At 36.6% G+C, this 25896-nt stretch overlaps 3 protein-coding genes across 3 annotated transcripts in view; 1 reads left to right on the top strand and 2 right to left on the bottom strand.

Annotated features, from left to right (window-relative positions):
• stx1b (syntaxin 1B) overlaps positions 1-18042 on the bottom strand; it is a 43172-nt gene extending 25130 nt beyond the window's left edge. Inside the window, exons 1-2 of the mRNA XM_079878663.1 lie at positions 17741-18042; positions 1318-1392 (exon numbers count right to left, since the gene is read on the bottom strand). Coding sequence (XP_079734789.1) covers positions 1318-1392; positions 17741-17770 — 105 coding nt within the window. The 5' untranslated portion in view covers positions 17771-18042. The remainder of the gene's footprint in view (positions 1-1317; positions 1393-17740) is intronic.
• Positions 1-25896, top strand: part of LOC307162907 (uncharacterized protein) — a 77009-nt gene that overhangs the window by 26875 nt on the left and 24238 nt on the right. The window lies entirely within an intron of this gene.
• prf1.3 (perforin 1.3) lies at positions 21172-25676 on the bottom strand. The gene is made up of 4 exons (XM_079878646.1): positions 25592-25676; positions 23717-24231; positions 22119-22988; positions 21172-21935 (listed from the first exon to the last, which is right to left on the bottom strand). The coding sequence occupies exons 2-4, from the start codon at positions 24217-24219 to the stop codon at positions 21635-21637; spliced, it is 1674 nt and encodes a 557-aa protein (XP_079734772.1). The 5' UTR covers positions 24220-24231; positions 25592-25676; the 3' UTR covers positions 21172-21634.

Raw genomic sequence — 25896 nt, 5'->3', positions numbered from 1 at the left:
ATAGGCCCAAGGTCTGAAATCTTGTAAGCTGCTTTTAAGGAATTGAAAAAAAAACATACTTTTTAAATAATTAAACACTATTGTCGAAGTTGATATTGTGGATTTTTTATATGATCATATACTTGTGCATGTGCCATTATATTTACATTTTTACCAAAATCAAGCTCAAATAAAATTGACTAGTGAATGTCGTGTTTTTGTCCTTTATTAGAACGACCTTCTGAGGCAGTGAAGGTCATCGCATTACGTTTTCATCAACTTAGAGGTTATAACGTTTACTGTAGCAATGTGGGCGCTCAGTTATTTTTTCTATTTGGCCAAAATCTCGTTTTAAAAGATGAAGTGCTGTGCACAGGCTATTTAAGGCAGTATTGGCTATGACTCGATGACAAAAAAACACTAAGACACTCTTCTCTGCTCCTCAAATATATTAAAACTGAAGCCTTTATATATAGGGCCAGATTTACTAACAGCTTGCGCCAACACAAATCCTCTTTTGGCGTTTAAAAACTACTGTCAGGACAGGGTTATTTTTGCGGCTGACCTTATTGCATATGCATTTGTACGAGTTTCCCTTTCAGACACAAGATTTATCGGTGGAGAGTATTTAAATGAATCACGCAAGGTGATTTACTATGGTTTGCACTGGTCAATTTACTGGTATTTGGGGCATTATTAACCGCCCAAAAAAGCATGTTAAACCAGATGCTAATTTGCGCTGCTCTTGGCCGATTGCGTTGGTCATTATGGAAATGATCCGGCTGCGTCTGTGTTCTTTCATTTGCACGTCGTCAGTAGATCACGCACAGAACTTTCCTCTCCCTTCGGCACTTTTATGGGATTGTGCTCTCGTGCTAATTTGCCCTGTTTAGTAAATCTGGCCCATAGTGTTTGTAGAGAAAATGCTGTACTTATTCAAACAACCAGTTATTTATTTACCCTTCCACTGCAAACGACCTGAGGCGGGGTGTAGTTACGTGGTTTTACCAACAGGCAGGTTTAGTCACAAACTCTTTTTAATCCTTTTCATTGGTTAAAAATTTGCAAAACCCACAGACAAGTGTAAAGGGTGACCAATAGTAATAAATTTATGAAAAAAATAAAATAAAAAGACGAAATATGGAGATACGAGGTTTCTGGCCAATACGAGGTTTCTACATGAATCTCAGAATGTTTTAGTAATTGGTTTGTCTCTCTTTTGCATTAATGACAGCAGCACTACAGATTGATATGAACAAAACCTGATGAGCAAATCAAATCAGCTACATCTGCATAAATCATAACTGGATATGATATTTGCCTAAAGATAAAGTTTACCTGTTCAAAAAATTCATCCATAAAGTGGTCTCGGTCGACATGAACGACTTCCTCATCGTCGTCACTGTCCTTAGCCTGTGAGGAAAACAAAAACATCACTTAGAATATCTTAATAATCTCAATCCAAGACAAATCATTTCTTTAGTAGTTTTTATAATGTTGGGCAATACAAGCAAGGAGTGAAAATAAAATGAAATGTTGGGCAACATACCTCTACAGTAAATAGTATGTAAATAGGAAAAGTGTATTACTATAAAATTATTTAACATTTACTTGGATTAGTTTAGCTGATGCTTTTACCCAAAGCGACTTACAAAGGAGGAATACAACAATTGCGATTCATCTTAAAGAGACAGTTGCTCAAAAAAGAGCAATCACCAGTATTAATCAGCATTTCTTCCATCAATGCAGAATAATCATTTGCTGCTGTTTTTGGTGACTTCACTCAATATCTCATTCTCAGCCAAGAACACAGTGATGATTTAATGGCCCATATACACAAAAGAGCAACCGTATTCAACACATCCAGCGGCTTCTCCATTTCTCATATAGAATAAAGTAGGGCAGCCTAATAAACCAATGCAAATCACATGTTTCCAGATGAGCACACGGTGTCACATTTAAAAGATTGTTTGATTGTGTTCACATATTGGTTTGAGAATTGGGGATAGCTGGAGGGTGATCTCAGATTAGCTGTACGACCAATCCACACTGAGTGGAATAGGATGTTCTCCTGTGTGTGTGTAGCCATAAAGACCATCCCCCGTCCCAACCGCTGCACCTTTACTGGGAACTAATAGCTCTTCATTTCAAGCACACTGCTTCGCAGCCGATGAAACGGCTATGTCCAAAGAGAAAACATAGATTATAGTGACAGTCAGGAGGGTGAGCTGGAATCTTGTTTACTGGAACACGATTTGGAATTTCATGGGCACTTGTTAATATTTAGCGGTTAATCATTAATATTTACAAAGCAGTTCTTGGACAAATGTGTGACATTGTTGCCAATGAAACTAATACAGCTTTTATGAGGATTTTGAGCAATTATCATCACCACAGGCAGGCTCTTAATATATTTTTAACTGTAATAAAGTTAAACGGAGAGCAGATATTCTATTCATGCAGATGAAAGAGACAGGGCATGGTTATATTAAAATTGAATAATTAAATTAATTCTAAATAACTAAGTAATGCAGTTATTGAAAACAACATATTGAAACAGTTTTCCCAAAAACTTGCTATTCTTAGAAGAAATGATTCATTTCCATTGGAGAGTTTTATGAGGGCTGCATGGAGTTCTAACTCTCTGCCGAAGTGACATTTTCTGATCATATTTGTTTTAAGCTTTGGATACTTTCAAATGTTTCAACTTGTACAGTTAAAACTGTACGCAACAATCCAACTTGATATGATGTATTCCAATCAAAACTATAAACGCAAAGTAAAAAACAACAATAATATTTGTCTAATGTCATCTTAAGCACCTATTATGTCTATAAAAAGGACAGTTATAAATAAAGTAGTCAAGAATTTTTTATTTATTTATTCTGTTTAACACTGTAGCCTTGGGCAGACCATAAAGTGTTCCTTTTAAAAGTAATATATACAGTATGTAGTATATGGATAAATGGCATTATTCCTCCATTACACTACGGGCAAAAAATGGAGGGTGAATGTTTGTGCTCTGGCGCGATATAATAATATCTAATATATTATATTTGAATAGAAAAAATAAAATAGCTGCTAAAAAAGCCAAGAAGGTGGGTGGGCAAAAAGGTTCAATTTGTATTCTGGTGTTGAATTGGTTGACATAAATTTACAAGAATACATTTAGGTGATTGATAACTGGCTATTTCTTGAGCTGAATGTTTTTAATCTTAGATTTTTCTACAGTATATAGAGCTATGCAAGACATAACTGTCTGCCTGTCGGGTGATTGATGCATCAGCCTGTCTATCTCCAGCTAGCATCATTTAATTCATGCAGAGGCTATTTTCGCTCTCCCGTCATCAGATAATGGCAATAAAGTCCCTTCCCCCATGAGCAAAGGTGAAATGTCTGATGCTTTTAGCTTACTGACAATTGCATAGTCAACATTTTAGCTAGCCGTTTCTGGTTTAGCTACCGGATTCTATGCATTTCCCTGTGACGAGGATTGCATGTCAAAGCACAATGAAATAGTAACAGAAAGCGACCTGTGTGTTGTCTCATCAGCCGTGCTAATGTTTACTCGCCTGCTTCTCCCCTTATCTGGCCGCTCCCTTCCCGAGCCCTGCCCTCCCTGCCCCCTCAGCATCTGCTTTCACGGGGAGTGGCTTTGTGGTCCCCTGCGCTGTATGTCTACGGTACCGCAATATCAGTCGCTAATGACCTTCACAAAAAAATTCTATAGCAACAGATTTCAGGAGGAGAAGGAGGAGAGGTGGATTTCTGAATTTAAGTGCTGAGTTGTGCCACCGAAGCCTCCTACCAGTGTGGTGAGTGTGTGGGTGATGATGGAAGATTCTGCACATGTTGTTGCCTTTTTTGGGGGAAGACACATTCTGTGTCTACAAAGCTGGAGAGCACAGATAAGGTCAGGGGGAAGAGTTTGGAGACAATAAATCTCCTACGATGTTAGACAAGGGTCACAGTTGGACAGCAATAAACAATTCATATCTGCTTTCATCCCTTTTGTTGTTGAGGGACAAGAAGGGATTCTCTGCTAAAACAAGGGGAGACATTTTAGAGAATTGTTTTAGAGATATATTTGGTACTACCTCAAAATATATTAGCCTGAAAAAGGAGATTTATACTGGCTTGAAATTAAGTAGCACAAGATGTCATTATTAGTCATCAAACAACAGAATACAACATTTTTGAGGTTTATCTAGATTGTATAAGAAATATATATTTATCTTACTTATCTATATATTTCAAATGTATTTTATTCTTGGGATGGCAAAGCGGAATCAGCTGCCATTACTTCAGTCTTCAGTGTCACATGATCCTCCAGAAATCATTCTAATATGCTGATTTGCTGCTCAAGAAACATTTCTGATTATTGTCAATGTTAATAAACAGTTGTGCTGCTTTATATTTTTGTGGAAAACTTTTCAGGATTCTTTGGCTGAAATGAAATGTTTTCACTGCACTTTTGACAAATTTAATGTATCCTTGCTTAATAAAAGTACAGATTTCTTTAAAAAATCATACTGACCATTTTGAACGATAGTGTATATGAAGAGTTCAGATGCAAAAGCCTCTAAGTGCCATCTGAAATTTTCTTCTAGAATGATCATTTTTATAAAGCTTGTATATTTAAGTTAAGTAATTTCACTTAAATGACAATTAATAGGTAATTTGCATTGCCATTTAAGTGAAATTATTGAAGTTAAATATACGAGCTTGATAAAAATGATCATTCTAGAAGAAAATTTCAGATGGCACTTGCATCTGAACTCTTCATATATTAATGTAAATTTATATTTTGATATTTTTAGCAGTGAGCTACAGTATATAGTTAGCGTGCTGACAGCATGCTGTTGCATTTGGCCATTTTATTGCATCTCATGCTGTTTGTGGGGCGTTTCACAACTTAAAATAGTCCAGCTTTTAAAAACACATCTTTAGATGAAATGCATTCTGCTAGTTGTCTAGCTGTTTTTGCACACAGAAAGCAGAGAGTCATATCGGGGTCATGTGAACACAAAACCTACCTTCCTTAAGGCAGATTATTTGTACATTTCTGAATTTTATCCAAAGCGACTTGCAATGCATTCAGGGTATTCATTTGACCAGTTCTTACAAAAAACAAAAACAAAGTCCTTTCTGGTTCAATGTAGGTATAGGACATTTTTACATTTCCTTCTCTGCAATCCAAATATATATTAAATATAGATATATAAAGAACCCTGATAGGGTTCTTTTTCACATATATTGGCTTTTCTTTTTAAAAAGAGCACCACTGTATGCTTGGGGATATGTCACATCTACTCATTGCCAGCCTTATGACAGATCCTCTGCAAAACTACAGCATAAGCAACCCAAGGTCATTATAGTCTATTTGGGTACACAGCAAATGTCTGAGATTGGTTTTAAGCAAGGGATATTATACAATCAGAGGGCCATTATCGCAAAATAAACCCAGACAGGGTGTTCAGGATCTGGTCTTGTACCACCCTGAGAGCGTCTGTTTTGCCAATGACCGTCCATGACTGTACATTACCCTGCTTGTTACACGGCTACTTAAAAAAAAAAAAATACATGGACATTATTAAATTATTTTAATCTTATACTTGTACAGGCCACAGGGAGACAAAACCTAAGCACAGCTGTGAGGGGAAACTGTATTTTATGACCATTTTATTTGGATTATCTTGATATTTTCAATGAAAGACATCATAACTTTAACAAACACAATGAATTAAGACTATGCCTGACCTGAAGTTTATTATTTATAAACCAATCAGAACAGATCTGCAGCCCACCAGTTAAGAACCACCTTAATACAGCGTACAAGCTAAATAAGGGCAAAAGATACTTAGGAAAATGCCGAACATAAGTACCTGCTATGGCTTAAGAAGAAAAAATTAATGAAAAGTTAGGAAGATTATGTTGCATGATGAGCATGTGCATGCTCCAACAGCATCTGTATATCACTGGAGAGAAGAGGCTAATAAAATGCTGACGATTCAGGACATGGAGACAAAGTATGCAGACACACTGATGTACATGACTCATTTTGAATATCATGTCTAATATATCAATGTCTAAAGCCCAAAGTATACTTCAGCCCTCCGCATTCCGTAATGGTCTGAGCACGGTCCATGTGACATAATTTTCGTCATTAATTTTCGTCATCACGAGGGTTCGTGGAGGTCCAAATAAAGTATACTTTGAAAGACTTGTGCACTCAACTGAGGTGAACACGGAAAATGAAGTATACCTTTGGCACTTTATTTTACAGTCCTGTTCCGCATGTACATACTATGTACTTATTATATCAATTACAATAACAAATATCCCTAAAAACCTAACCTTAACCCATGTAGTTGCATTATATTACCAGTACTTTCTTGGGTAACTACACTGTACACATACTGTAAAATAAAGTGTAACCGGTTATACTTTATTTTGATGGTCCAATTTAGACTAACTAATGTGAGTTAGTTGACATGTAGTTGCAAAGTTACGTATAGTTAGTAGAATGTCTAAAGTGGACCACTGAAATAAAGTGTTACCAGAAATTGTTCTTCAATTAATTATACTGGTCTATAATTATACTTCTTAATTTTAGCCATCAAGAGTCCCATTGTCAACCAGCTTCAAACAAGACAAGCTTGCATTGGGACAACAAGTAAACAAGCATTCAAAACTCAACATACGCTGCTTGTTCCAGATGCATTTAACATTTGTAAAAATCGCCATTTTCACTTATTTTGTAGGGCTTATACTATTATGATTTCTGAATCAGATTGTGAGAAATCCCAGTGGCACCCTGTTGCCCTAATTCACCATGAACCTCAGGAGGTAGTTAGCTCAGGTAATTGACTCACCTACATAGAAAGTCTGAGATGGATAACGTACATTTATGCATTTGGCAGATGCTTTTATCCAAAGTGACTTACATTACATTTAGGGTTCACGCCTTCCTCGGGAATCAAGCCCATGATCTTGATATTGCCAGAGTCATACACTACTACCAGAGCAACAGGAACTTAGTCCGAGTATATGAATCCAGCTCGCTGATATTTACCTTTAAATTATGCAGGGCCTCCCTTTCAAGCTGTCAAGATAAAATGAAATATGTTGACTTTGTTGTCACTAATATTTACCATCTTACTGAACTGATTTTGCTAGACTGCATCTATTACGTTACTTTAGTGGGCCAGAATTTATATCCCACCTAGTGTACAATTACCAAAAATGAAACAAATATAGTGAAATATTCACATTTTCTGACTTGCTGGTTTTAATGGTATATTTTGCAAACCAGCTGTACCATAACTAGACAGGAAGCCATTTTGTTTTAGTTGTTTTATTGGCGGTGTTAAAGACTGGTGGGTGGTGTGCAGCAGGGAGGACATGACATTGTCCCTGCAATAAAACTGTCCTCACAATATACTGCAGGCATAGTCGTACCCACGCAGTGATTGGAATACAAACACGCATACAAACATAATTTGGGCATTTATTCCCTATCGGTACATGTGTACATTGTTATAAATATGCCGCCAAGTATCTTATTTTTGCTCTTAATAATTGACTTGCACAATATACTGCATGAAAATAATATAAAAGCTTCAGCAATGATATAAAAGTTTCAGACTCCCAAAAGCTTAAATATGAGGTATCAAATGCTGCTTTAGTTAATTTGAAAATATTATTAACAATACTGATAAAAAATGTGCATAAAATATGCCTCTTATGAAATACTTAATTGTTATTTTTAAATACTTATTTTATTCTTTATTTTACAAAAAAAAAAATTCTGACATATAAATTGCCCACATTCATAAGTTTCAGAACACGCTGAATTGCTCAAGTGGTGCTTTCCACGGAATGAATGTGTGTCACTTTCAGCTTTTTCATACTTTGATTTATTTACCCACATTGCGATTAGAAAAAAAAGCTCTTGGCAGGAATCGAGCAATAGTGAGTATGCTTAGGATGCGAAAGCAAGAGTGTATGAGTGTGTGGCAGGGAGAATCAAGAGGAATAAGTGTGCAGCTGTAGGGGGAGGGTGAGGAAAGTGCAATGAGAGGGGGATGGGGAGAGAGACAGACCTCCACAGGGAAAGAGAGAGTGATGGGGGAGGAGGGGGGGCCAGAATGATGCGGAATAAGTTGTCACCGGAAAAGGACGTTTAAAAAAAGTATCCCATTCCAAGCAGGTGACGAGGACCTTCGCTAGCAGTACACGGCAGGCTCTCGGAAATTTTCACTTGAATCTGTGCCGGGTTCTCGCGGAATAATGCGGTAAAAAATCAGGTGTGGGGGTAATGCAGAAGTGTCATAATCCTGCATCCCTGCCGTTGGCCCATCTGCGCTGAGGATGGCCATTGGCCACAGGCAACAGAAGTCCTTACAGCGTTAGACAGTAACCTCCTTTAGCCTCATAATACTGCATTAGTTTCTGTTGACAAACATGAGGAACCGCGAGAAGTGGTGGAAAATGTGATTATATTTCTAAAGTGGAAGTAAATCACATTCCTGCTCTAACCCGTGGATTCTTTCAATATAATGGTGCATTATGGGATAGAAAACATTTGAGGAATGGCATTAAATTTTGCATCACATCTAGCAACACCAAATGATGTGTGTTCCGTCATGAGACTGAGAGAGAACTGTAGAAAATACAAGTACAAACAGCATGGAAAGATATTATCAAGAGATGACAATATTAAGATTAGCATGATTGTTGTTACTGAACCACATTGCATGTGTCATGCAACCAATATTATTCCTAGAAAAGTGTTTCCTTTATCCTCAATCACATTTAATTGATAATTTTATTAGATTCTATGCTTAATTATGGCAATGCAATATATAATTACTGCATAAAATTTTGCATCATGTCTAGCAATATCCAAGTTCCTTCAAGGGAACCTTCCATTTAAGGGAAAAATTGTGGCTGTAAAAACAAAAAACAGGCAATAACTGTGTATAAAAGATGAGGAAGATGCATTATATTGTGTCTTTTGTGTTGTCTGGTGCATGATGTCCTTCTCTCCACCCAAGGGACGGGGTTATTCCCAGTTCAATTGTGCTATAAACCGAGGCTAATAACAAGAAGAAACTAAATAGACAGTTGATGAGTCATTTGTCAAAGAACTAAAAGCATAGGCTATATATGGTCATTTGAGTAACCTCATGCCATTAGAAATCAATTGAGGCAGATGTGAACAAGCCTAAATAAAAGACCGTACATCACAATCCTAAAATGAATCAAGGGCTATTTATAACTATAGGGCTGCACAACTTCTTCATTAAAAAAATACAAATGACCAAAACTGTAAAAAATCTTTTTACGGTTTTAAAATTAAGAAAATGAATAATATAATCAACTTTACAGCAGCAGAATTTGATATCCGCAAAAATTATGTATGATGTGAGAATGAAGATATTAGATGTTTAATGTACAGCTAAAAGAAATGTAATTTTGGACCAATGAGATTTTTCAGTGGGTGGGGTTAGTGCAGCACAAAAGTGCAAAAATAGAAACCAGCAATCAACAAAATGTCCTGTTGCTTATTACAGTGTTGGTTAAAACACGTTGTTAGTGTTTTAAACAATGCTTCTGAAACATTGCTCTATACTCTTACAAATTACAAAAGAAAACCAGATAAGGTTTTGATTAGCATGATTCTTGCTACTGAATCATATTGCATGTGCCACGCAACCAATATTATTCTTAACAAAGTGATAGTTCTTGCAAACCATGGACTGTTTTATGATTAATTACAATAAATTGTTAGTTTTATCAAATGTTATGAAATGTATGAATAACAACAGCTTGCATGTCACAGAAGCTGTGTCCAGGAAAGTCTATAACACAACATGTCAGCTTGGGTAAACTATTAATCATGTCCTTGCACATTTAGTGTTTTAATAAGGAAACAAATCATGAAAAAATATTTTGATGATATTCACAATAATGTCAGTAAAATCAGAAATGTTAATAAGATCATGAAATGTGGCAGCAGCTCCAAAGAAACAGACACTTCTTAGAAACACAAAAAGGTGCGATTGGGACTGACATCTCGACCACATACCAGCACTGATAAAACCGTTTTCTGTTTCCCACTGGAATAGCCACTGCCTTTTCACATTAGTCAATAATGACTCGGGTATGAAAAATAACTATCTGGTTCAAATGACAGCAAGCCTCTGGAGAATGAACAAGAAACTTGCTGACTCATTCTCTGTCCGCAGTCAATTTAAAGCATAAATCCACCCAGTAACTTTTAAATCGTGGCGAACCTTGCCGATCTATTGAAATTACCCATCAGGGCGGTATTTTGTGGGCATGACTAAAAGGAATTAAATCAGAGCTGGTCAGAAAGGGAAAACTGTGATTCAGTCTTAATGAAATTGAAAGCCCATGCAGCCTGACCTCAGTCTAACTTGCCTGATGTTGATGCTTGACGTCGCTTACAAAAGATTATCCTGGTCTATTATGAATTTTCCATTACATGGTGTGAAAAATGTGCCACAGACGCAATATCATGGATGATGCTCTGCAGATGTTCATTCACAGTGTTTTATGTGGCAGTCAGTGCTTTACTTTGACTATGACTAAGCAAAATGTGAGTGAAATATAGTTTAGTAGAAGGTCATATGAACATTTGTTCATCTGCAACTTCAATTTATATTCATCATGCACTTTTCCAATAGTCAGGTCTTTGTTGACCTTAATCATATTGGAGTCAATATTTCAAAAAATTGCATTGCAATTCAATCCCTTTTTGCATTTGTCTGTAGTTCTTCAAAAGCCAAAAACTTAAGGAAAATGGATCAATAAAAGAATGGATCAATACTAATGCTGTTATTGACAGGACCTCCCTCTTCAAATTCTTCAGTAATTGCCAAGACTGCTAATGGTGGTGCAACCATACGAGAAAAAAATCCAATTATTTCAGTGGGCGCCCACCCATATGTTTAGACAGATTAAAGGAACTGGCCATTCAGAAATTAAAATTCAAAATCATTTACTCACCCTTATGTTGTTTCAAACCTCTATGACTGACTTTCTTCTGTGGAACACAAAAGAAATTTTGAAGAATGTGCTGGTCTCTGAATCCATACTGTAGCTTTGTTTGAGGAACAGACTGAAATTTAAGACTATTATGACACCTTTACGGTGCTTTTGCATCCTTTTTTTAAGTTCGAAAGCATCAGTCCACATTAATTGTAACAGCATGGAAAAGAGCAACCAGCACATCAGTACAAAAAAAAACAAAAAAAAAACACGGCAATCAGAGTGATTAGGACAAAAAAATATATATTGAAAAAACAAAGAGATATTGGTTTGGAATAATATAAGGGTGAGTATATGACAGATTAAACTAGTCCTTGGATGCTATTATGTGTCCACTGTCCAGGTCTTCATTTGAGAAACGATAGGGGAGCACATCCTATACACATCAAACTTTATCACTAAAGTACCATTACAATGTTTCCTGCACTGCTATTCTGAATCCGCTGCACCACGGCAAAAAGAAATAGATTTAGCTGAATTGTGTGTTTGCAGTCTGAATTAATTGTGATTAGGGCGAGAGAGAGATGTGAGTGCAAAAGATAGACAACCAGCTTTCTATTGCATTGTACTCACAAACCATATACCAGTGTTGCCTGATTTGCAAAGAAATGACTCTTTTGAGTCATTAAGCTGGTTCTGAATTGGTCCAAAAAAATAAAACATCTGAAACTCACGGGTTATCAGTCTGAATCAGCCTAATCACCACTGAATCAGAGGTAAAAATACCCATCCAAAAGAGATTTCTTCAAATTAAAAGAAAATAATATTCAAATATTATTGTTTTTAATATGTTTAAGCTCATAGTTAGGTAAAATTACTATTCAAGTACTAATAAAACTATTCATAATATCATTAATGAATAAGAAACGCTATAAGAAATCCGATTCGGAATGGATCTTACAATTCCCATCCCAACAAAGTTAGCATCCAACGAACCAGTAGAGTAGAAAGCCTACTATAGCTATTTTCAGTGGTCAGTGTATAGCTCATAAATCCTCTAAGCATGCTTGATACCAAATATATATACTCTGTATTTTTTTTTAAATACAATTTTAAAGTTACTGTGAGGTATCAGCCAGATATAATACTGCAAGCTAACATGCCAGCAGATATCTTCATATCTTGTAGAAATGTTCAAGACTGTATCCAGATCTTTCCTTCAGGATTAAAGTGCCACTTAAGTGTATACTAGTGCACTTGTGTAAAATGTATTTATAGCAGATCAAAAACTTTGATTTATTTCAATATAAAAAGGTTTTACAGTCCTACACTATAGATTCTTGACACAGTCATTAGCATGTATAGGGTGCATCCATTGCCACATTTCTTCTAAATCTGGTTTTAGATTGTGAAGAATCCCCTGACAGTCCTTCAACTACTTGAACATTTAACCCTTTTAACTACTTGTCTGTATCATTCAGCCCCAGTTTCCAGTTACAAATCACTAACAATTTCATAAAATCTGTACTATTTTAAGAGAACTTTTCAGTTTAATCTCTGAGCATCCTCACTTCACAACCTACCGCTGAGCTATTTATTTGCAAAAAGAGCCAAACAAATCGGTTTAGGTTCAAAATTAATTTTACAGTATTACAAAGCAGTCAGCATCAGCAAATCTACCCAGTGTACATTTACTGCAATAACCCCACAACCGAATCATTAAACCTTTATTTGTCTCCTAACCATGTCTTTATGATGCATCTCATTTATTCTCCATCTGTTACAGTACCTGTGGCCTCCACTGCTTATCCCGTTTTCTTTTCTCCACTCTCTACCTCTTCCCATTCTGCCTTTTCTGAGATTTGGGGAAATTCCACTTCCCTCTCTAACCTTACTGCAGTTTGATACCTGCAGAGCTTCATTCTTCCCTTTTCCCACTGACACAGCCACATCCGTGACCTATCTTGACCTATCTGTTGCATCTGTTGTTGGGCAGCGGCCAGCTTCACATATGTAGCTGTATATTCCCGTCTCCCACTCTCTGCCAATTATTATCTACCTGTTCCAGCCCCGTCGGCTGACAAGACACATACTGAGTTCACTTTCCCCATGAGCTCAGCTCTTGCTGCCGTCAGCTGTAGCGCTGCTTATCATTTCGCTGCTTACTTTCTCTGTGTGTCGCGTCGGCTACCGGGGTTCCCTGCTTCTGTTCCATCTGTCCAGAGAATTAATACCACGGCACACACGTTAAAAAAACAAACCTTTTTGAGCATCTAACAGGTTAGCAACCAATCAAAGTCACAAATGAGCGCTTGTTTTGGGGTTAAATAAGGTAGCAGTGATCCAGAACATTAATTTTGTTGATTCCGAAATAAAAACATATATTTGGCAGTCCAATCCATTTCTGTGTCCGAACAAGAGTGCCCACTCAAAAAAAAAACTTTTTAAGTTCATTGCATTAAGCATTATGTTTCCATATTCCCTGCATTTGTTCTAATAAAATCTCTAAATAAAATGCAACCAATTAGGCCCCATTTTTATTTAAACCTACTGATTTGCAGAAGCAATTTTTGCTTGGTCATTCATAAATTCTAACGTCAAAAACAAGTGATATTTGTGTGTGTTCATTTTAGATCATTTATTTATTTATTTATTTATTTATTTATTTATTTATTTATTTATTTATTTTTTAGGCCTATATCACATCTTCACCCAGAATTGTGAAATTAAGTTTACAAATATGTTATTGAGTTTATAGTTTACAACCTGTTTATGGTCATAATTGGTGCTGCTGAATTGTATCTGTGGGTTCTATTAGCACTCATTTAGTATCAATTAGCACAATGTCTGACCTCTCCTTTTCTGGACAAAACTGGGCAAGATACAGTATGTGATGTCACATAGTCTTTGCCTTCCTGGCGCTTCTGAGTAAATTAATATTAGGTTGCCAACTTTCCAGTCAGTCCACACCTGCGGTTTTTCACCAAACAATAATCTGGATATCATGTTCATTGCAAAACATATCACGATTACGATGAAGAAATTCTTTATGCCATGCTCTCTACAAATACTGTATTCATCACTCAACAAGAGTCAGTGGCTTCCAACACAAATATTAATTGGGGTCTTAATTTATTGGGACTTATTCATTTTCATGCATTTTTCATGTTGTTTTGCTTGCTTGTTCATTTATTTTGATGCACAATAAATTACATTTTCCCCACATTTTGCATATTCTCACCCATTCATTAGCCAACTACCTGAAATATACATATCATGTGGGAAACCATGTCCTACATTCAACTGACCTGAGAAAGCTCTTCAGTACAGTCATATAACTAAATATGAATTTTAATATTCAGTCCAATATTCAGTGTTCTCAGTACATTTCAATATTTAAACACTGAGCCTATACTAACAGGCTATAACATCCAGACATATCTTGTAACTTATTGGGCTTTTAGCTTGGGTCTGGCAAAACATGTCTACTTGACAGGCTGACTTCTTCATAGTTCACTCAAAAATGAAAATTGTCATCTTTTACTCACCCTTGTAACTTTTTGTCTGTGGAAAATAAAAGAAGCTATTCTGTGGAATGTCTCAATATTTTGTCCATGCAATGAAAGCCAATGGTCACCAAAACTGTTTGGTTACCAACATTCTTCAAAATATCTTCTGTTGTGTTCAGCAGACGGAAGAAACAATTTTCATTTTGGATTGAACTATCTGTTTAATATACCATATTCTGAAGGCACAACAAAAACTTGTTTCGCATTCAATAATGCACATTTAATTCACTGCCTATATAATTTAAGTTAGGAGTCTTAAATATGACTTTACCCCTCAAGCCTGTTAACTGAGAGGCAGAGAAAAAAAAGAGAAAGGCTGAGAGACACAGACATTCAACCTTGCCTCTCTCAAGGACATTACAGGGCACAGTGAAGCACAACAATACATTGTGCATGTTTAGTTTTAAATGTTATGTTTAAATGTTAAATGTTATGTTTTTAATCATATTTATTGCCTGCTTGCTCTGTCACATTAACACTCCAATGCTGACATAAACTCTATCCGCTTTTCAAAAGACAGCCAACACATGGCATTACTCATGAAAAGACTTCTCTGTTGTAGACCGTATATGATGCTTAGGATATGGAATTATCATATATTAGGAGAGTCACACATTTTACTCTGGTGAATATTTCTTAGAGTAGATTTATTTTTGAAAGTCTGTTTCAGATACGGGCTGATGCCTTATAAAGTCTTGGTTCCAAAAAAGCTTTTGAACATTTCCACTGCCAAAGAAAAAGGTTCAATCAGGATACATTGACCTTTTGTGATATAGCAGGCATGTTGTCACTCTATATGTTAAGTTATCAAAGTGAAACCTGTCATTTAACAGCCTATTCATTTTTCTGGCTATATTTAAACAGTAAGACAGTTATGAAAAACAAAACAATATGAGACATCAAAAGTGAAAGGTTAATGTGTGTGTGTGTGTGTGTGTGTGTGTGTGTGTGTGTGTGTGTGTGTGTATATATACACACACACATATATATATATATATATATATATATATATATATATATATATATATACATTAACCTTTCACTTTGGATATTTTGATGTCTACTTTAAAAAAAAGTAACATTTTTTTAACTAGGTGTTTGAAACCAATGTACACATTTGTCTAATTTAACTTTTGACTCAAAACCTTACAATTACAGAGATATAGCCTGAGTGACAACTTCTCCTGTGCGACAACTAGCCCCAGATCCATAGAGGTCTATTGTCTGGATCTGCCATTGATATTCTTTTCAATTCTCTGTAGGTTCCTTCTGCCTGTTGTCAGTGCAATCATAATAAAATAAGTGTGCTAATTATCTGAACGAGGCTGTTATGGTGATGTCTTCATTGGAGTACACATGAAAGTCATAAATCAACAGTCATGTGTCATTTTATTTTACCTTTTTTTTATTTATTTTTTTATTTATTTTTATTTTATTTTTTGGAGCCAAAGGTTTGCTTTGGCCACTGTGGACATAATGCTTTCCCAGCCCAATTTCATTAGAAATACTTCAGGCTGTAATTATCCCATTCAATCTTACTCATTCATTTAATGTCAGATCTCTCCCCTATTCAAATGAAACCTAATATTGAAAGGGGCAAGGTCAATGAATTCTGTCTGATTTATCCTTGCTTGTCTCCACTATGCATAGACACGCTCGCCCTGCGCACGCCCACAGTCCAAGTAACCCATACACTTCCCTCACCGCGCGACCAATACGTCACAGTGATGTTGACGATTACATAAAATTCGATTATTGCCCAATCATGTCGCATAAGATTCGCGCTGAACTATTAACACCTTTTGAAGCTAGACTAATGATATATTATATAGCCTATAGCCTATATGTATGTTTGGCAGCGCCAGCATACAGCACTCAGCTTTAGGGAGTCTGCACGCGCGTCACGTATAATTGCGAATTCTGTAAATCCAATTATCTGTAGATTACATTTCTACGTTTCGTCTGATAAGCAAATGCTGATATCAGATGCTCCGGGTCTCCAGGGGAATAAGAGAAGTCGTGGACTGATTCCGGTCGGGGTTTTGTACTAATGACTTTTTATGATGAAGCAAGTGGCTCACCGAGAAAGATGCACGTCTTTGGGCTTGGTTGTTTAGTTACCGATATATTTTGTTTTACAAACATGTTAATGTACATATCTCTCTGTCACCCCCACCCCTTTCGCTCCCTTGCAAAAGCGCACTACACACTGATGTGTGCAGTGCACTGGGTTCAGGCGTTTCCTTTTACGATATTCCATTGATCTCTGGCGACGGAAAATTCGTGGAGGTTGGGCGACGCATTAAAGCTTTAAGGCCCACCTTCGATATTTCTGAAAAATGAAATAAATAAATGATTAAGTCGCTATACCGTCGCGACTACAAATAGAAATACTTTGGCGGCCATGTTGTATTCGTTTAGCTCAATTGGGCGATAGCCTACAATATTACACCCTTTCATATTTAATATAGGGGCTTAGAACGGAACAATGTGTGCTGCAATAATCGCACATCCCATCCAATGATCCAAATGCGTCCGATGTAGATGTAGCCTGCATGTAACCAGAATGGAGCTTTAGTGAAGATACTCAAAATCCTCTGGTGCAGAAGGGAAAATCTAATAGAGTTCATAGGGTACGGAACAAGGGGGAACCTGTTCGGATGAATGTCATTTTCGTTTGACAAAAAAATAGGTATTAATAATTAATCATGGTGGTGATCATAGAATTAGATATTGGGATGGTGCGTATCAGTGTAAGGATACTGCTTAACTATCCGCAGCAGTCTATACTCTAGATCACACTCCTGGGCGACATGTATCAAAGGTAGTCTGTGTGCATGCTAATGTGGGGGGCTCATTTCGCGAATTACGCCATATAACCGTATTTGATCGATAAATCGATCCATCGCACATGGAACAGCTAGTGCTCGCGTGAGAGCCGCTATTAAAAGCATAACGTGTAATGTGGTAGACGGTTAAATTTGTAATTGCATAAAGAAAAAAGATAAAAGGGAGAACAAATATCGGAAAATGTATGAAATCCGTACCATGCCCATAAATGTTAAGCCGTGAGCAGGCAGAAGTGAGATGTCAGCTGCTGACGCCCGGTTGCAGTGAGGAGACGGAGAATATGGGAGGAGATGAACGATAAAGCATCAGAAATAAAGACTTACACTTCGTAGTTCCTGCGTGCGATCCTTCATTTTTCCCCGCCGTGCTGGCCAAAAATATCGCTTGAGATGTCCGCTGCGTTCGTGTATTTATTATTAGCAAATGTCTGGCTCCTGTTTAATTTCCCACAGATTTCGGTGATTTCAAAAAAAGAGCGCCCTGTTCTTCCCCTCTGCACTATTTCACGCCTTTTTTCCTTTTCCCTGTTCCCGGTTCTGTGATGGTGTGTCCTCCGTGGCGGTGCAGTGATGCCCCGCAGCGCGCTCTGACTCCAGCACACGAATGCGATTCCGAACGCGGTACTGATGCTGCAAAAAAAAAAAAAAAAAAAAAAAAGAGGTGGGGGGAGGGGAGCGATGCAGAGGGCTGGAGCGCTTCTGCGCATGCGCCGCCGTCTAACTTTACCTGCTGCCCCTCCCCCATCCCGCTCGCTTGCTGTACTGCGTGTCTCCGCAGCGCGTAACTGACCTACGTTCCCCATTATAAGTAGGGAACTGTAGTTTGTATTAGGCGGAATACAAAACCAGGAGCCTCTTGTTGGCTTCACGAAATAATCGATGCGGTTCTGTTTTATTCTAATAGAGAGAAAAGGGGGTAGGACGCATCGAAAAAGATACTATCTCAATGCATTTTAAACCTTATTCCCCATTGGTGTGAGGTAACAATTTACCTCAGATCTCAAATGTCACTGTTATGTGTACAAAGAGAAATGCATGCTTATATAGTCAATACATTAATCTGCAATGTAGGAAATATAACAGATAAAGTGATCCAGGTGTTTTTAAAGTCAGCCTGAATTGCAGCATATTTTGCTATAATTACATATTTTCAAAAGAACTACAATGTTCAGTGGGTAAACAAAATGTAAAATGACACTTAATTTTATCTATCAAAAATTAGTGATGAGCAATACCACTTTTTTTTTTTTTTTTTTTTTTTTTTAACAAATGCAAGTACCAAGGCAAATATTGTCGATATTCATATTAAGATGACTTTAATGGGAATAAAGCCTGTAAATTAAGCCTATAAATGGGTTATTAATAGCCATTTAATGTTTAAATGCCATTTTTTTTTACATTTAATATGGCCTGAGCTGTAAATGATCAGATCTCTGATAAAATGACATAACATTATTTACATTAACTTTGAACAACTTCTGTCTGGGACTGCTTGTGCCTTTCAGCATTTTTACACATGAACAGAAGAAAAAAGGACTAATCCTACATAGCTGTTAACAAAGTTACTTTTTTGTTTTCTTTGAAGAGTGTGATATGCACATCCTCATGCAAAATAAATAAACTTAAAACTATATATATTTTTTTTAGAAATGTCTTGGGATTTCTTATGAAAGTTTATAATGTGAGGATGAATTCTCTTAATAGAGCATCAGTATTATTAATAATAGTTTAAATAATATTTAATTAAAACATTTTTTTTTATGGCCATTATTGGTAACCATTATCCAATAATCCTATGAAAGTCATTTCATAGGAAGAACGAAGTACTACATTTTGATGAAAGATTACAAAAACCATAAGAGCAGGGCAAGGAACATGCATTATAAAAGTAAATATATTCATTTTGGATTTCATGCTGATTTTAAAGGCCTATATGTGAATGTTCAAATTTTACAGAGACACTGCTTAAACTGTTAAGTTGAGCAGGGATACAGCGTTGGCACTGCGGTTGTCTGTTGGTCTTGGTTTGGATTGTTTTAAACATCTGCCAAAGGGAAACTTCTGGAACAAATGATCAGGGTTGGAGGGATCTTCAGTGCATCTTTGTGCCCCAGTTCACTGTCCTGGACTGGCAGAGCTCAGATATGTGAACTACGGGAACTGGTTTTAAAGTATATGGTCAATAATATAACACCTTTTTGCTAATCCCAGTGCCATAAGAGTGTCAAGTGGCTCCATATTAGACAAAAGACATCCCAATCTAAGGGGAAGAGATACACAAAGCAGTTTTGCCCATGTAAAATTAAATGACTTTTTGCATGTTTTTTTGCACATGTTCAAATGTTTCTGTAAGAAGAAATATGCAGTAGGCTATACACAAAATACTATTTTAATGTCATTGCAGTTTTAATGACATTGAAGATGTTCGTGAGTCATCTCTGCACCACCAGCGCTTGCAATTCATTTGGTGGTTCATATACATTACTTGCATTTGACCACAAGGCTTTTAATTTATAAACCCCATCAAACACCAATATGCATGTGTGTGAAGTTAAATTCAGATTAATGTTTATAAGGCCTTTAACAATAGTAATTATGACGAACCAGCTTTAGGGAGGTTTGGGCCTAAATTATTGAACTGAACACAGCAGAAGTCCTTTAGGAGATCCTTATTGTGTAAAGCTTAATATTTTCTACAGGGGGCACTGTTTGGTTCAGAAAGACTGCAGTTACAGGAAAAAGATTTGTCATTTTTAATTGACCCTTTTCACATTTCTGGGTTTCTCAGAAGCTGAAGTACTCATAGTTGGGTAAACTTGAATGAGAGACTACATTACTATATATATATATATATATATATATATATATATATATATATATATATATATATATATATATTATTATTTTTTTTATATATATATATATATATACATTTATATATTTTTTATATATATATATATATTTTTTTTTTTTTTTTTTTGCTCAAATAGCAAAAGAAAAAACTCCACAACAGTGTTTTCATAATTTAAAAAAGAGATAGAGAGAAAGACGTACATTTTTCCGTCACTCCCACAGTTGTTGTATTAGAAACACACTCACAGCAACCAGTGTTAACTCTTTTTTTTGTAATTTGATGCGAAGATAATAAAATAGAAAGTGTTATACATGTACTACAGGGCTGTTGAAAGCTTGAATCTGATTGGTTTACCAGTGTTCTTCGTGTGCAAGTAGATCCAGCAGGTCTTGACTGCATTACAGTTCCATATAACTTTGCCAAATGTTTCCAGATATCTTTACAGACCACAGAACTATAAAACCCACAACGATACTGACCGAGCAAAAAAATATTATTATAACAAATTATTTCCATGTTTTTTTTGCCACAAAATTAAAGTAACATTACCACCTCGGGTGTGCATTATTTTTCTAACAATTCAACGCCCGTCATCAATTTAAAAAAAAATGAAATAAAAAAAACATTGCTGGATTTACGATGCTGATGACTGTTTAAACGCGTCATCGAGTCTGCATGATCACATCTGTATCATCTTATTTAGAAAGGTGACAGGTATCACTTTCTTCATGCCATATTCATCTTCCGACATATTGAATGTGACTCATTTTCATTAGAACCATCAATGCATAATTGTACTTCATAATCATGTGTTTTTAATATTTACAACAATTGTTTACTTTCCTTATTTATCAGAACCATTGTTTTACCTTTTCTCTGTTATTTCTTTTATTTTCTGTAATTAAATTTAATTGTTATAATAGTTCACAAATCTAGTACCTCATTTCACCCACTATAATGATTGAAATAAGCAACCTAAAGTGAAACCTAGAGACAAAATAGACTTTTTTTTCAATAAAGTTTTTTTTATTGCATCAGTCTGAAAGTTTTGAAAAATGCATGTTTTAAATGTAATACTGCTGCAGGTTGTATAAGATACACATAAAATTATAAAATTAAATCATGTATTGAGAAAAAATCGAAAATAAAAATACTTCAGATACAAGTTCTTGAAGTGACTATTAAAAAATAGCTTTTGTAAATTTGTGTACAGATCAAGTCAATGGTATTTCATTTATTAAAGCAATTTTCACTGTATCTTTGCCAAATATTTAAAATCGCTTATGGCAATTTTTATACATGCGTTATCTCAGAAGGCCCTTCATTCATATTTTACAGTATCCTTACATTCTACAGCTGTTGTATTACAGGAAAGACACATTTCTTGTTAAGCCATTGGATTTTTTAAACACAATGGGCTGCTCTCTGCCAAATGGCTGGTAATGATTTAGAGTACCATCACCACCCGGCGTAGGAGCGTATGTGTCACAATATGGCTTTGTAAGGCTTGGGCCACACTTTGCAGTGTAGGAGATCAAAAGAGAGCCGTGCTTGAGTGCAAACTTCTTCGGCACATTGTCCCCTTTCTCTGGGATAAAAGATTGCTTTCCCAAAAGATCATCATCAAACCGGTTGTCACGGTCCCACACCTCAAATTTCAAGTACCTGTAAGAAAAGGATGTTCATGACATGATGTGCAATTATTTAAAGTTTCACATCTTTACAACATTAAAAGTTTAAAGATTTTTTAGAGCATTATCACATTTTGAAAGCATCTACAGTATTGCTGACAGAAACTGAAACTTTGATTATGAAAATGGAGTTTGAGAATATACAGTAATTACTCACTCTTTTTTAGTCAGATCAACAGTTCCAACATCGAACAGGTAGTTCCACCGAGGAAAGTTGTTGTTCATAATCACAGGGGTTGTAGCCTTTGCAGCTCCGTAGAACACTTTAACATAACCATCAGTTTTAGAGAACCAGTCGCCCCATAATCCCTCAGCCCTGATCACGGTCACTTTCAGCGTGGCCACTCCTGGCTGACTCGGACAGCAGTTACTATCAACTCTTTGATGACCGCTGCATTTGCATGCGCAATTATTGTCATGCCGGCCCACTTTGCAACTGGAGGGGCAAGCGGTTGATATTGCGTTTTTTGTGATGTATTTGCTGATGGCAGCTTGCAGACTGGCTTTTCTAACTGAGTCATTTTTCACGAGCATATGCAATGAGCTCAAGGTGTAGGACACCACTCCAGGAATTTTCTTCAGTGACTTGAGCCACACGCCATATCCATTATTGACGCTTGGATTGAAGAGGATGTCATGCTGCTCACCGTTGCCGCCCAATATTTCAGTGACGCGGTCGGAAAAGGAGCCACTGAAGGTGCTGTTCTTCTCCAGTTTCTTTTGCCTGGCTGCGCAGAAGCTTGCTTGCGCGCTTGCATTCACACCCTCAATGACGGCGGACGCTTCTCTCGATAAGCAGATGCTCACGTCGTGTGCTGTCAGACCTGACATGGAAATCTGGCAGGTCTTCACAGCAGTGGTTGACTTTACGTGGCCGCCCAGTTCGACTCTCCGCAAGAAGTGTGTTCCATAGATAGAAATAAAATGGTTGTATGCCTCTTCTGACTTGCTGTTATATATAGCAGGAAGTGAACTGATGGAACCGGCAAATTCTTTGGTCACTGGAGGACTAGCATGAAGACGAAATCTGATGAAAACATGCTTCATGTTAGTAATCTAATGTAACATAACACATATCACACTGTTCAATATGAAAGCCTGTTTCTACCATAGAGTTAAACCATTTAAAAAAGGTAATTGTGACTTTATTGACCTTAGGTTAGACGCCATGTTGAATTTTAGGTGGATGAAAACGAGTCTGTGTGGGATAGGCTTACAGTGTTTACAATGGCACGCACTGTATAAAGTTCCTAGATCACACTTTCTTTTTGTATTACTTTCAAAACTGTTTCATGGAGATTTTATCTACTGAAATTTTGAAGGGTTTTGTCAGCTAAACAATTGGCATGTTGTTAAACAAAAGTACAATCCATTGAACATGCTGTACTTCTATCTCTCACAGCCTTGTTTTCATTTCTGTCAAAAATTGCTACTTTTTATCTCACAATGTGACTATTTCTCATTTGAAACTTTCTCACAATAACCTCTTTTATGTTTTTACAGTGCGATAAAAAAAGCACACCGTTTATAACTGATCTTTTATAGTTAATCCTGGGTAGTCAAGTTTTGAAATTTCACACTCTACGTTTATAAACCCTGGGCTTATGTCATGATTTGCATATTTATGAGGTCAATCACATTGATTGGACGAGTACAGATGCATATTACATAAACTCTTAATAATTGCTTTCCCCCCTACTTATTCCCAATAATATGATGCCAATATCATTTATTTTTGAGAGTGCACACACTTACGAGTAATAGCGACAGGAGAAGGTGTGGCCTGTGAAGGAGTACTTGTCTTGAGTTGAATGTCTCTTTGCAAACCTGGCTGACATGGAAAGAGAGCCAGCAGAAGACGCACTTGCCACCATTGGCACACTCAGCCCAACCTTCCAGCCGATATTGAGGGAATTGCTGGTTTCCTTAAGAACTGAGTTGGCCGATTCATACACCTTGGTACTGAGGGTGTGACGACACTGCACCTTGACGCGCCAGTCCATCACAGAAGCTGGCACCTTCTGTTTCTCCTGGAGTAGTGAGTTCTCACATACAGTGCAGTTTCCTCTCCCTCCTCCATTCATGTACGTAAGCACATCCACCACAAAAGCTCCGGTGGTCTTCAGCCGCACAATGTCAAAGCCTTCTCCCACCAAATTATGCCCAGGCACGAAATTAAGCTTCTTGCACTCTTCGTTGGGGACCGTTTCACAACAGAGGGCAAAAGGAAGAAAGAGGAGCAAGAGAAGAGGAGCCATTTGTACTGCAGGCTGAAAGAGAGGAAAATGAGAGGAGATACTCTTTCACATTATTCAAATTTAATAACTGATCAAGAAGTATTTGGACACTTAAAGGACAAGTTCGGTATTTTACACTTGAAGCCCTGTTTACAGATCATTTCTGATTAAATAGAACGGTTAAGATTAAAATTTGGACACATGCTGCTGTCCCGAGAATTTTAGGTTTCTTTCGCTTCTCCCCCCCCACTTACAGAATGGCTGCCTATGGGCACTGGAACAATCCTTCCTAAAAACGCATTAAACTTTCGTTTACAAAGACGTGAAGTTTTTGTTTGTTTGTGTTTGACAAAAACTACAATAAAACCTGTTGGAAAGCATCTTTTGCAGCGATTTTTGTGTGAGCATATCCGTGAACACCCCTGACCACTCGGTGAGATTCACGTCTTTGTAAACGAAAGTTTAATGCGTTTTTAGGATTGTTCCATTGCCCATAGGCTGCCATTCTGTAGGTGGGGGGGGGGGGGGGAGAAGCGAAAGAAACCTAAAATTCTCGGGACAGCAGCATGTGTCCAAATTTTAATCTTAACCGTTCTATTTCATCAGAAACGATCTGTAAACAGGGCTTTAAGTGTAAAATACCGAACTTGTCCTTTAACGTAAAAATGTCTGAGTGTTTTTACATTTTATAACAAAATATCAAACCAAGTATTTCCATATAAATATTATACATAGTTTACTAATATTTTAATTTGTCAGTTGATCGATCATTGATTAAATATTTAGAGGTCAACAAATTTCTATCATTAACCAATGCTGAAAAACGGTCTGTTCCTCATAGGTTTAACAGCTAATTAAACAATAAATATGTAAAATACTAATTCTGTTGTTCTGCTTACATAGACCGTTACTAAATTTTAAAGTTCTCTGTTTTTATATGATTTTTGAAGGAGTAAAATCATATGAAATCATCTCCAGAAGGATGCAGGCTGTAAATATTATATTTATAGCACAATGTATACTACTTTCAAGCTTATAAGTGGAAGGCTGTAGATTAAAAGGTTCCAAAGATAACAAGAAACATTTAGCATTCAAAGAGTGTCCAAACTTTTGATGCAAGTAAAACTTGACCTGTTTAACTACTAAATAAATCCACTAATTTGTCCAGCAGAAAACGCACATTCCCATGTTGAAGTGAGACTTGGAAAATTTAATTTATAGGAAAATTTTATTTTCTTTATCAGAATTCTTTAAAGTGTTCTAATTTAACACTTATTTATTCTACGTTGTACCAAATACAAATACATTTAAGCATTTACAGAAAGATGAATAGTTTACAATTTATAATTCCTATACAAAATATGACAATACCAAGCAAAAAATCTACATTTACCTTGCTGAGATGTTTTCTTAACAGCTTTGGGTAGAGCAAGGCAGACGATTAGGTTAAATAACCGTAATGTTAGAAAAAAAAGGGGTGTGGTGGTGGTGGTGGGGGGGGGGGGGGGGGGACAAAAAGAGCAGACTCAGAAACACCAGTTATGTGTTACCTTCACACTTTTTTCAACAGCACCAACACAGAGACACAAGCACACTTTTTTAACATCTTTTGTAACATCTTTATGGGTATCTAGAAAAAAATATTTCTCTCACAGTTAAAAGAAATCAGAAAATATCTGATTCTGAACAAATTGTAAC

Source organism: Squalius cephalus (genome assembly GCF_949319135.1).
Source record: "Squalius cephalus genome assembly, chromosome: 8".
NCBI classification, from domain to species: Eukaryota; Metazoa; Chordata; class Actinopteri; order Cypriniformes; family Leuciscidae; genus Squalius; species Squalius cephalus.
This window is presented reverse-complemented; position numbering and strand designations above follow the sequence as displayed.